At 57.7% G+C, this 12,114-nt stretch overlaps 2 protein-coding genes across 10 annotated transcripts in view; one reads left to right on the forward strand and one right to left on the reverse strand.

Annotated features, from left to right (window-relative positions):
• LOC108401424 (zinc finger protein 337-like) overlaps window positions 1-3,728 on the reverse strand; it is an 80,612-nt gene extending 76,884 nt beyond the window's left edge. For all 7 annotated transcript variants that reach the window (XM_073223116.1, XM_073223118.1, XM_073223117.1 and 4 more), the window contains exon 1: window positions 677-3,728. The gene's annotated coding sequence lies outside the window, so the exon portion shown is untranslated. The remainder of the gene's footprint in view (window positions 1-676) is intronic.
• On the forward strand, window positions 3,728-7,385 carry LOC140846504 (uncharacterized). 3 transcript variants are annotated; one of them, XM_073223109.1, is made up of 3 exons: window positions 3,749-5,286; window positions 5,624-5,812; window positions 6,076-7,385. In XM_073223109.1, the coding sequence occupies exons 1-3, from the start codon at window positions 4,618-4,620 to the stop codon at window positions 6,121-6,123; spliced, it is 906 nt and encodes a 301-aa protein (XP_073079210.1). In that variant the 5' UTR covers window positions 3,749-4,617; the 3' UTR covers window positions 6,124-7,385. The 3 variants fall into 3 exon arrangements, 1 of the variants encoding a protein (XP_073079210.1); XR_012125659.1 differs by having other exon boundaries at window positions 3,751-5,286; window positions 5,624-6,271; window positions 6,351-7,385; XR_012125660.1 differs by having other exon boundaries at window positions 3,728-5,812.
• The last annotated feature ends 4,729 nt before the right edge of the window (window positions 7,386-12,114 follow it).

Below are 12,114 nucleotides of genomic sequence, written 5' to 3' on the forward strand. Positions count from 1 at the left end.
CAAGTTGCCGAGGCACCTGCCCCCGCGGAGCTCAGCGAGCGCCCCTTTCCGCCCCCGGCCCTCCCTGCTCTCTGCCGCTGCTCACCGTTCTGGACGCCGCGCTCACCTCCACTCGCCCGACCTGTTCGAGGACTCCCTCTCCTCGGGCGTCAGGAACCCGCCCGCCCAGGCGGAGGCTCCGCCGAGCGCGCGGGGAGCGGCCCTCCAGACGCAGCCGCCCCACGACGCCGGGACTCCCCGGGCCGCAGCTCCCGGCTTTTCCCAGAGGCTCTCCCGGCGACTCGCCCCGTCTGCCCCTGGGACACGGACCCTCTGGCCCTGTGGCCTGCAGGCGCTTCCGGCCTCAGCACCCCTCCCCCGCCGCATCCGCACGGCCGGCCTCCTCCCCGCTCGGAAGAGCGAGCAGGACAGGGGGCTGCAGGGCCCCTACTCACCCGGGGACGGACGGCGGGCGGGGACGGGGGCTCCGCGTCCTCTGCCGGATGCAGACGGAGGCTCTGCGCCTCGGCGTGGCCGTCCACCCGAGCGCACTACCCGGGATCCCCCGCGCAGGCCGGGATTCCAGGACCCGGAATCCTAGTTGCGGCCCCAGGTTTCCAGTACCCAAAATCCTCAGCGGGGCAAGTCCAGGACCTCACTACCCAGAACTATCGTTACACGCTCCGGATTTCATTACCCAGAATCCTCGCCTGGGCGAGTGTAGGACTTCAGTAGACCGAATCCTCAGCGGCAGCTCCAGGACATCTATTCCCAGAATCGTCGGTGCGGCCCCAGGATTCCAGTACCCAGAGGCCAGGACTTCAGTACCCAGGATCCTCGGCACAGTCCCAGGATTTCAGTACACAGAACCTTCCGCGGGGCGAGACCATAACTTCAGTACCCAGAATCCTCGATGGGGCGGCTGTAGGACGTCAGCACCTAGAATACTCGGCGCAGTGCGGCTCCAAAACTTTAATACTCAGAAGCATCAGGCCCTTTTCAACTGTCCAGCACCGGAATCCTTGAAGCGGTGCAGCACCAATTTATCAGTCCCCAGAAGTCTCACCGCGCTCCAGCCCCAGGACTTCAACACCCATAACTCTCGGAGCCGTGGCCACAGGTCTTCAGTACCCAGAATCCGTGGCGCAGCTCCACCTCCCGGGACTGCACCTCCCAGAACCCCCCTTTCGGCGCAGGCCTGCAGCTCGCGAGTCGAGTCCCCAAGCTTCCCGGGCTGCCTTTTGTCTCACCTTCAAGGGAGGCCTCTTTGGACGGTGAAGCTGCACGGCTTCTACCCCAGTTGCTGGATGGGCGTTCTGGGAGCTGCGGGAGAATCTGCTGCACAGCCGTGCTGCAACTCGCATCTAGGGCCCCACATTCCCTTTTCTAGGTAACAGGGCGCTCGCTGAGCTCCGCGGGGGCAGGTGCCTCGGCAACTTGCACGGCCGGGTCACCTGGATGCGGGGTCCGCGTGGGTCTGCACAGCCTGGGAACCCCCTTTCCCCTTCTGGGCACCTTCTAAAACTACCATTTCAGTACCTCCACAAAATAAGTTGCTAAACAAACAAAAAGAAAAGGTTACAATCGTGAGCTGCTGCAAATTCTCCCCGGAGCCAAATGGGAATTGTGTGCCCTAAAAACACCAAGGAGAGAACCATTCCCAGGTGTGACATACTTGTGTTCATGATCTAATGGGCCCACAGCAGCCCCAATGCAGGAGTTCCCAGGCTGCAGAGGACCCAGGGCATCAGGCCGCTGCAGGTTCTATGAAACCTGCCTACGCCTGGCGGTTCCTGAGCATCCAGTGTGAAAATCAACCCCAGTTTGAGTCATCCAGGAACAGGACCCAGTACAGGAAGCAAATCTTGCAGGAAGACTTGGGAGTGAGCAATCGGAGCTCGCCGCACGTGTCTCTCACTGAAACATGACCTCAGACTGTTGACGTAAGAAAGCAGGTGCTTAGCGGGAATTCGCCACTTGCATAATTCCAGTTTCATTGGTAGGAGATACTTAACCCGCATTGAGCACAGGGTAGACATTTGTTTCTATAACTTTGAATTCTTAAATAATTTCAAATTTAGAGAAAAGTTGTATTAGAACAGGGCAAAGAATTCTCAAATACCCGTTTCCCGGCTAACTTCACCAACTTTTCACTATGCAACATTTATCTGGCCTCTTTTATCATCTCTCTCACTCTCACTCCTTTCTCCCCCATTTCGGACTCTGTTTCAGACTTTGTGGCCTCTTGTCCTCAAGACTTGAATATGTACTTACTAACCCCAAGGGCATGGACACAGGACAATAATTAATCGTGGGAAGTGAAGTCACACTACTATTCCCTCATCCACCACTGGCTTCCCATTTTGACCACCGTCCCAGTGATGCCATTTCTAGCCATCTTCCCTCCCCCTTCCCAGCCCAGTCCTGCCTCAGGAATTGTGTATGCACAACAGTCGGGCCCCTGGGTCCTGTCTCAGCTGCACACTGCCTCATGTTTCTTTGTGTGTTCTGACCTTGAGTTTTTTGAAGGGCACAGAGTCCAGCTGTAGTCTAGAATGCCACACAAACGGACACTACCTGAGGTCTGCACACAGGTGATGGTGCAAATACCCCTGGGCATGGTGTGTCTTTCTCAGGACACCTTATAAGGAGGCACTGGTGTCTTACTGATGATGCTGACTTGGATCCCACAGCTAAGCTGGTGTCCACAGCAGGGCAGTCGGCCTCCTCCCCGTCTCCAACCCGCAGACAAAGGAGGCAACGCAATGAGATGTCGAGGACCTGAGTGGGCAGCCAGGGGACTCGAGGCACACCAGCTCGAGGGTGGTGCTGGAAAGGCGCCTCTCACATTTATTGACCAGGCATCACATTGTTGAGTGGGTGAACAAGTTTCTAGACACAGTGATTAACATGCTTTACTCCAGGAATGTAATTGCCCCCAGGTCGCTGGGGCAAGTCTTCCCTGGAGTCAGACAATGAGGGGGTAGCAATAACAAGAAACAGATCTCAGTTTAGATTTAGTGAGCTGTGGCCTGCACCACAGATAACAAGGAAGGCAAACAATTCCCATAGAAACAGAATCATCTATGTATGGCAACCCACAGGCTGCCATTCACCTTTTGTAAGAATATGAATTATGAGAATTTTAAGCAGTAAAATCTACAGCCATCAGATATTTTTCTCCAAGTAAAATTTCACATACTGAAAGTTCTAAAGGAGTTTAAAATGTATCAAGCAATACTGCATTTTAAAGACGCACAGTCACATGAACTGTTACGTAGATTTTCTACTTCTGCTACAGAGCAGGGCCGGCCACGTGTGCCTTAGGCGGGATGCCCACAAACATCCTGTTGGAAGCATTTCCTTAGGCAGGTGAACAGCAGTGAAAACAGGCCATTCCTATAGAGGATGGGGTACAATGGGGAATCTGTGTTTCTGGCTGAGTTTGGGGGCACTCTCGCCCTACAACTGGCCTCGGTTTAGGTTCTGCAGTGCACTGACCTCACTGAAACCGCAGCCCAGAATCAGTCACCTGAACCCGGGCAGCCAGCAGGCTCTCAGGCGCTGAGGCATCGGCTTCCTGGGCGGGTAGGCACCCCTTCCCTGCTCTCTACAGAAGGGACAGTGAGTTATCGGTTTTACTGCCTATTCGGAGGGCGTCACAGTCATCCCTCCCACCCCTTCTGTGCGGGGAGGGGTCACCCGCAGGTGGACACCTGGGCACGGGCCCCGATTGCCAGGTTTTGTCCACGTCCATGAACGCAGCCAGAAGCCGGGAGGCCAGGCGGACGGAGGGTCCCAGCACCCGCCCACCGCCGCTCTCCACACCCGCTGGCGAGGCTCAGGGATGGTCCCGGTCGCCGTTCCCGGCTCAGGTTCTCACTTCACATGTGACATCTGGGGGAGGGAGCGCGCACCACGCCCGCAGCAGGCCCAGCGGTTGCTGCTGGGCCTCCCTCTTCCTTACAAACGGAAGTGGGGGTGACGGCTGTCGCCGCTCCCCGCGCGCGTGCGCACAGATCAGGGGAGCCGCGCTGTTCAGCAGCAGCGAGCTCCGTGCGTCCGGAGGGACAGGGACGACCCGGTCGGCGAGGCAGCCAGGCGGGGGGCGACCTCGCGCGCTCGGGCCGAAGTCCGCAGAGAGCCGGCCCCGCACCCTGAGCGCCGCGGGACCGCAGGCCCAGACACAAGCCCCAGCGCCCAGGTGGGGACGACCCGGGCCCCGCTCCGCCGACTGCTGGGAAGAGCGCGACGCGGCCGAACGCCCTACAAGGGACGCAACGCGCGCCAGGCTCTCCCCGCAGGGCGGCGTCTCCCTCCACACCACGGTCCCCAGGGGAGCGCCCCGGTACGCCAAGCGCAGCAGGGCCGTGGCAGCGCCCGTCCCTCACACACGCCCCTGTGCGCCCCGTCAAACTCACGTCGGGTCAGGGAAGCGCATGCTGGGCGAACCCCCCTCCGTGGCTCCTACTCAGGGGCTGCAGCGGCCCCGGGGCGCCTTGGGCGGACTCCCGCCCCCTGCGTGCTCGCTCCCGCCCCGCCCTCAAAGCACCGCCCACCGCCGCTCCCGGCAGCCTCAGCGCGGGCTCGCCTCCCTCACCGGCCCCTCTCTCGGTGAACCTCAGGGGCGGGAGCTCGATGAGTGGCAGGTGCCAGACCAATGCCGCGCTGGGAACAGGGGGGCGGAGACCGGGGGTGCGGTCTCCCCAGCCCAGCCGGATCCTGCAGGGTCTAAACCCGCCGCTGATGCGCGGCTCCCCTATGGCTTGCCTCAGGGTGCGGGGATTTCTGTCCCGCGCCCCACATGGTCCTCAAAGGTTCCGCAGTGTGGTTCGACCCTCCGCACGGGGGATGCTGCTGCGGCCTGATTGCCTTGCTGGCTCCGCCGGGACGGGCGGCAGCTCTGGGCCCGGCGGGCAGGGATCGCGCCCCTGGCCAGCGGGGCGTCTGGGGAGCCAGGCGCGGGCATCGGGCACACGTCGCCCACCGCTGACCCTGCCCGGAGTTTCCCGCCAACCTCGGCGAAGGGGAGGGAGGCCGGCGCGCAGACCCGGGCTGTACCGCCCACTCCGGCGGGGGCGCCGGTTCCTTATTTACCGCGGTCCCACCCTGCCCTCCCCGGCCGGACGAGTGAGCCGCGAGCGACTTACCGAACCTGGGGCGCCACAGATGCGGGCCCGGGGAGGGGAGAGCGCCGCGGTCCTCAGACCGCTCCGTGCCTCCCACCAACGCCGGGGCGCCACGCAGAACGCGGACCGAGGAACGGATGCTGGCGGAGCGACTGTGACCGCGAGTCCACAGGCCTCGGTGCGCCTCCTGCCCCAGGCGCCGCCCCTCCGTGCGACCGGCGTTCGGCTGAGTGCGGGCCGGGGATGGCGGATTGCGTGTGCCTGGTTGCCTGGAGAGGGCGCGTCGGACAGACCCAGAGACGATCCAGGGCAGGCCCGTGTGGGCTGGGGCTGTGGGCCAGTGGCGGGACCGGTCGTTGGTGCCGGCCCAGGGCTCCCCCGGCCAGGGCGCTCGGGGAAAGTTGGGGTCCGCAGGAGTGACTCCCCGAGCCGGCCGCGCCATCTCCGCGAGCGGCGTGTCCGCTGCGGGGTTGGGCTCCCGCTGCCCTCCCGCTAACATCCTCTTCTGGAAACAGCCCGAGGAGCCGCCAGGCGAGCCTAATGCCTCAATTGCGCGGTGGGGGAACCGCACGACCCCGGTCCTGCCCGTCCTGTCTTCCCGTCACGCACGCTGCACATCGCTCTTAACTGAGCACCAAGCCGAACGAGGCATCGTCCCAGGGGCTGAGACTGGGGCAGCGGTGGGGAGCAATTCCGGAGGGTCGGTGAGCTGGAGAAACGTTAGCGCGTTACCCTTGCTAAGGAGCGGCCGGGTGGCAGAGGGCGCGAGGCGTGCAGGGGCAGCCAGGGCAGGCCACCGGGCAGGCGGCGCGGCACGGGCGGGCCCGAGGGAAGCTCGGGAAGGACGCGGGCCGGGATCCGAGCCCAGAGGCTGCCAGGTGCGCTCCCGGGGCTGGGGACGGGAGCGCGCGGTGTGGTGCGGCCGGAAAGGACACCGGATTCCCTACTGTCCCGCCGGCGGCTGCAGCGCTGTAATTTTGCGAATGAGGAAAGGGCGGCTTCCGGGCTGAAATGAATGCTGAGCCCCGCACAGCTCCCAGGAGCCAACATGCGACCCCAGAAGCTGCGCGCGCTGGTGGCGGCCCCGAGCCACCCGGCGGAGCCCTGGGGCCCGCAGCGCTACACATGCGGTGTCACCCGTCGTCCCGCGGCCCACATTGCAGGTAAATGCGCTGTGTCCCCCGTGACCTCCCTGTCACCAAACCACGACGTTGTCTTGCTTCCTTCTCTTCGTGACTCCAGGGCAGGAGGCAGGGCCACCCTGGCTGCCCTGTGGCTTCCGGGCCTGTTCCTTCTCCCTGCTGCGTGCGGACCCCACTGCTCGTCCTAGGTGAGGCTCTCCCTGCTCGCTGCCCAATGTTGGGGCTTCCGTTCCGACCCCCGCCCCCAGGCGCACCCGCGAGCTGACTGCGCCTCGCAGTGTGCCAGGGGCTCCGAATCTGCTGCTCCCGCTCTTGCTCTCAGAGCCCTGAGCACCCAGCTGCCACCTGGACACTCCACTTCCAGGGCCCTCGGGTAGTTCAAACCAGGCCAGACTGAGACAGGGACCGTGGGTGTAGTCAGGGTAGGGTGAGGGCCTCCGGGAAGGACAGGGCGGAATATTTATGGCCAGAGCAATGTAACAATGGGCAAAGAAGTCCCTACTGAAACTCTATGTTAACCATTAAGCTCTAGAATCATTCTTCGGTGACATCAGTTAATGTTCCCCAGATGGGGAAGAGTGGCACGTGTCAGTCACACTAACCATCTGTAACCATGTGTAAGAGTCCCTTTAGCATGCTGAGAGGCCCAGGCCTGTGTGCTGTCTCTCCTCCTTCAGATCTGACGAGGTGATTCTGCAAACTGAGCACCTAACTTAGCTGCAGACCCAGCTGTAGACGGCAGGGTAAAGGGCAGGAAGAGTTCCATCTTAAAGTAAGATTGCATTTTAACACCCAGGAAGTTCGAGAGGAAAGGTTCTTTAGCAAGTAGACAATACCTCAGCCCACCTTGGGGGCTGGGCAGGCAGCCTTCTGATGTGCTCCCGGACCAAGGCACTGGTGTCCCAGGGAGAAATCAAGGCAGGAAATTCCTTATGTTAAGTTAATTTTTAATATTCAGGGACCACTAACAAGTCCACACCCCTAAGTTTTTTTCTTGTTCTTGAAAAATCCTCAACTGCCTATAAAACCCCTAGACAACGCACCACCACCAACTCTGTTGTCCCCTCCGGGCGTGAGCCGGGAGCTCTGTCCTCTCACTTTATCTCTAAATAAACGCCTGTACCCTGCTCTCCTACCTTGACTGTTTGTGAAGCTCATTCTTCGGATTCGTGAACAAGAACGCCGGCATCAAGACGACGGGTCTGAAACTGAAAGCTGAACATTTTCCCCCTGAAACATGCTGCTGCTTGTGGATTCCCATCTCCAACTCACATTCATTCCGCTGCCGAGTCCCGTGGATTCTGTGTCGTCGTCTCCAGCCATCCCAGCCGCACTGTCCTCCCAGCGCCCCCCCCGAGGGCCAAGCCCTCTCGTCCCTGCTGACACACCCGCAGGAGGGCGCGTGAGCACTATGGGCCGCAGCCTGCCTTCCTGCAGGCCCCTCGCTCCAGCGCCCAGGTGTCCCTTCTGAAACACGGTCCTGTGTCCCTCTGCTGCTGAAAGCCCTTCCTTCCAGGCCTGGACCTGCCCCCTCCCGTCCAGCCTCACCTCCAGCCTCAGGCCCGTGGGTGCCGGCAGTCCTCTTGACAGTGAGACAGGCCACGGGCTCTGTTTCCTCCAGGGCTTCATAAAGCCCCTCGTACCTCTCGGTCAGCTTTCCGCACTCAACACGGAAGGTGCCCCGTTGGGTCCGCTGCCTTCCCTCGGCCTTCCCAGGATGCCACGTGCGCTTCGAGCCAGACTTGTGTCACTGTTCACTTGGATCATGTCTTTGCTAATTGCTCCTGGGGACAAGGGCTCTCTTTTCTCTCTTCACCCCGTGTCTAGAAGCCAGGAACTAGTGCTGGGGTGGCGTAAGGGGCAGAGTGCGCTGCGCTGACCCGGTCTGCCTCTTTCCCCTGCCTGATACCCCTCCACCCTCCGATCCCTCCGTTAGCCCCTGATGAGGACGGGAAGTCTCAGGAGCACAGTGATGACAGGAGCTGCAGGGCAACTTGTGGGAGTCCAGCTCCAGCGAGTCCAGGAGTCCCTGAAGGATGGACGACGTCGGTGACTCACTGAAATGAATGAGGACAAAGACACGAGCAAAAGCTGAGCCTGGCCTTTAATGAAAAGCAGAAGCCTGATTATATGCTCCTTGATTACATAATGTATAGATATTAATCATTTAATTGACACACAGCACGGTTACATAAGTTTGGAGAATGAGATTATGTCATTTCGCAGGTCTTAGCAGTTCACTTGTTTCCAAGTAAGCTTTCTTCTTACTTACTGTGGCCAGAAAATCGTACAAAGGTTAGGTAGGTGCCAGACTCTTGGTTTCTTTACAGATGACTATCTAAAGTTCACTAATCTATTATTTTGATGTATGGCCCAGAAGCTTTCATAGTTATACTCCCGTTCTTCATGCCCTGTAGGAAAGAAACAGGCTCTCTCTAAAAGGACACGATGACCTTTTGGTAGGCAGGGACAAATTTTATAAACTGTGCCTTCGACCCATTTTCAGTAAGACTTACAATGGAGATTTTTCTGATCTGGAGTTAGGTAATGCCCTGTTCTCATTTGTTTTATAGTTTGCCAGGACCTTCTTTGGTGGGCTAGCCAAAGAATAGCATTTGCTCACTGTACACACCTGTCACCATTAATCATTGAGTATGTCATTTGGAGGCCACGTAGGGGCAGAGGAAGGAACCTCAACCCAGGTAAATTTTCCCTATCATTTTTCCCATAAACTTGGGTCCAAAACTCATGGGGTCTCTCTTTCCCGTCATCAGGGGTAGTCACAAGGACAGGACTGCTTTTTTCCAACTTCCTATAGGGCCAGTCCCTAAAATTTTCAGGGAGAATTGGATATGGCTTCTTCCCTGTAGGGGCAAAATGAATTGAAACCAAAATAAGCAAATTCACTAAAAGGAACATTTTGAGCAGGAGGGATATTGTGGGTGCTCCTCTCGGAAGGCCACTGTGCCACCCCTTCCATCCGACTGCGCAACTGCGCCGTCAGGCTGCGGGTTCTGACCGGGTCCCGGCAGCGTCTAGCATGAGGAAGGCAGAAGGCTGCGTATTTTGGAGGGGATTCGCCTTAAAGCCTGGGAAGACCTGGGGCCAGATGCCTGGTCGAGGGAGCAGAGGCCGCATGAAAGCTGGGCTCCGGGGCGGCCAGGTGGGAAACGGATCGGGAGGGAACTGAGGACACGTGAAAATGCCAAGTGCCTGCAAGGGTCAAACCACCCAGAGGGAAAGGCAAGCAGAAGGGCCTGTGGGGGCTGCACACTCCCGGACCTGGGCTGTGAGGTGTTCCTGAGCTGCTCAGTGAGGCTGGGGCCCGTCTGCTGTGCTTGGGACACCCCCAGCCAGTGAGGGGCACAGCGGCAGGCCCAGAAGGGGTGGTCTGGCTTCAAATATGTAGCCAAGTCCCTAACAGACTTCAGCTCAGGATGCCAACTGTCCAGGGTACATGCGGCCCGAGGGAAGAGCCTCATCACTAACATTCCTTACTCTCCATTTAGGTTTCACTCATCAGTAGGAGGACGACTTTGTGGTCAGAAAATGCAAACCATAGCACCAGCCAAGGCTGTTTGACTTTAGGTCAACCCACCTTCAAACGTCAGAGTGCCTCAGTTTCCTCATCTGCAAACTGGGAGTTTATAACAACCACTGCACAAGAGCGAACTATGGTTAAGTGAGCCGATCAGGTTTCTTCATCTGAGGGGAGCAGGGAGGTCGGGAATTCTCCACCTAGGTTTTTTCAAAAGTTTAGCTGCCCGGGCCTGGGTCCGACCCCTAGACATTGACTCTCCTTGCTCAGGGGAGAACAGTGAGTCAGTCTTGACTATCTCACACCCTACATTCAGTCCATCATCTCATCCATGTGCTTCTCCTCTTTCACAACTGTTTATTTTGAATTAACATTGTACTTATAGAAAATTTGCAAAGGTAATATAGAGAATTTCCCTACACTTCTCACCAGGCTCCCCTAATATTAGCATCTTACAGAATCATGGCTATGGGAACAGAGGCAGGAATCTAACATCAGCACACTATTATGAACTAAACACCTTACTCAAAGTTCGCGAGCTTCTCTATCATGTCCACTTTTGGGACTCTGGGACACCACCCGGAACCCCACCAGGGCCATGCTAACCACGCTGCTGTCATCTCTAGTCTGTGTGCCTGCCTCCCAGCCATCCCCTTGGCTTCTCTGGGGGCCGATCTACAGCCTCCGGAAGCTTGGTTGATCCTAAGTAATAGGACTGCCTAACTCCTTAAGGGAAGAGACAACCACACCGAGGAGCAGGTATTCAACCAAGAGATTTATTCAGCGGTGGCGAGGTGGCTGCCCATGAGAGTGAGCGCAGCAGCCCCGGGCTGGGCAGCTTTGGCTTACATCTCCTTATATTAAGGCACTTGGCACCAGCTGACTGGGTATGGAATCGTTGGGGTTAGCTGGCAGGATGTTATTGGTCTGTGTCACAGAATTTTCTGTGTCATGAGAGGGGAGCGGAACCTAATCTCGGGAAACTGGACCTTAATGGTCACTACCTCAGGTCGAAAAGTGTGGGGTCAGGCGCCATTTTTGACTAACATTCTTACCTTTTTGATTTGGTATTGGAGACGGGACGTCACTGATATCTCTGGCTCTTTCCCACTGGAAGGGGGCGGCGATGGGGGCGCAAAAGGGAAGAGTTATGATCAGACAAGGTGGGGGCCATCTGTCTCATGATGGCGAAGGAATCTCAGCATTCGTCTCATCCACAGCCTTCAGCAACTGGTAGTCCCTAAGGAGGAGCTGGTTGTAAGTCTGGTAGAAATCTTGCTAATCTGATTTTGAATGAACTTAATTCTGCAGGGCAGGAAGGTACAGAAAAGAAAGATGATGAGCAAAGGACCGAGGACAGGCAGGAGCCAAGTGAGGAGAGAGGACTGGAAGTCCCTTCATGCTAGTCTTTGTGGGGGACCTTTTGAGACTTTCTGCAACATCGGCCAGTCAGCGTACGTTTCTTCCACTAGTCCTGACTCGTTGACATGATCACAGCATTCTTCTTTAAGGAAGAGGCAGGTCCCCCCCTTTTCGGGGGTTAGAAGATCTAGGGCCTGCCGGATTTGACGGGTCCCTTGGGGTGGAGAGGTAACTTGTCTCCGAGGTGAGGACAGGGATGCGGTGGTGGAATCGAAGCAGTTTGTAGCTTGGCATTAAGGTCCTCTGCTGCCTTTGGGTGTGTCCTAAGGCTCCTCCTGAGAGGCCCATTCCTGCGCACAGGCAGACAGGGCATCCCGACCGTAATGGGAAGGAAGGCTGCTCAGCGGGTTCTGGAGTGAGGAAGCGACCGTTGTACTTCAGAGCTGCTGTATGATGTTATTTGAGGGACAATAGTGACAAGAAAACAGGGATCTGATTGATTGGGTAGAATTTGGTTGAGGAGAGTGCCGTTACACCAGAGAAAGTCTCCCAGTCCCGAACAGGAGGTTGTGGAGATGGTCTGGTTATAAGAGCGATTGCCTCTCCCTAGAGAGACATTAGTAAGGGAGTTTGGAAAATGCAGGCACATAAAGGGAGTGAGATATTGTCTGTTTCTGGTTCCCTTAAGGGAACATTGGTAATTGGGCTGATAGGAGGTCCTGAGGTCGAGAAGGTATAATTTGTGATGTTAAGAGAAACTGCAGAGAATAAGGGCCGAGCTAAAAACGCACAGAGGGAACCATTTGTTGGCTTTAGGGCGGCAGTAGTGAGGTTTAGGAGGCAAGGGTGTTTGGTGTGATACGGAGCCCAGAGTAGAGTGAAGGGATGAGGAGGCATGTGAAGGGGGGGAGTCTGGGTCGGTGCTTTGTAGCTAATTAACAAGTATTCGTTCTGAGCGATGTAC

The sequence above is a fragment of the Manis javanica genome, chromosome 15 (assembly GCF_040802235.1).
Source record: "Manis javanica isolate MJ-LG chromosome 15, MJ_LKY, whole genome shotgun sequence".
Classification (NCBI taxonomy): domain Eukaryota; kingdom Metazoa; phylum Chordata; class Mammalia; order Pholidota; family Manidae; genus Manis; species Manis javanica.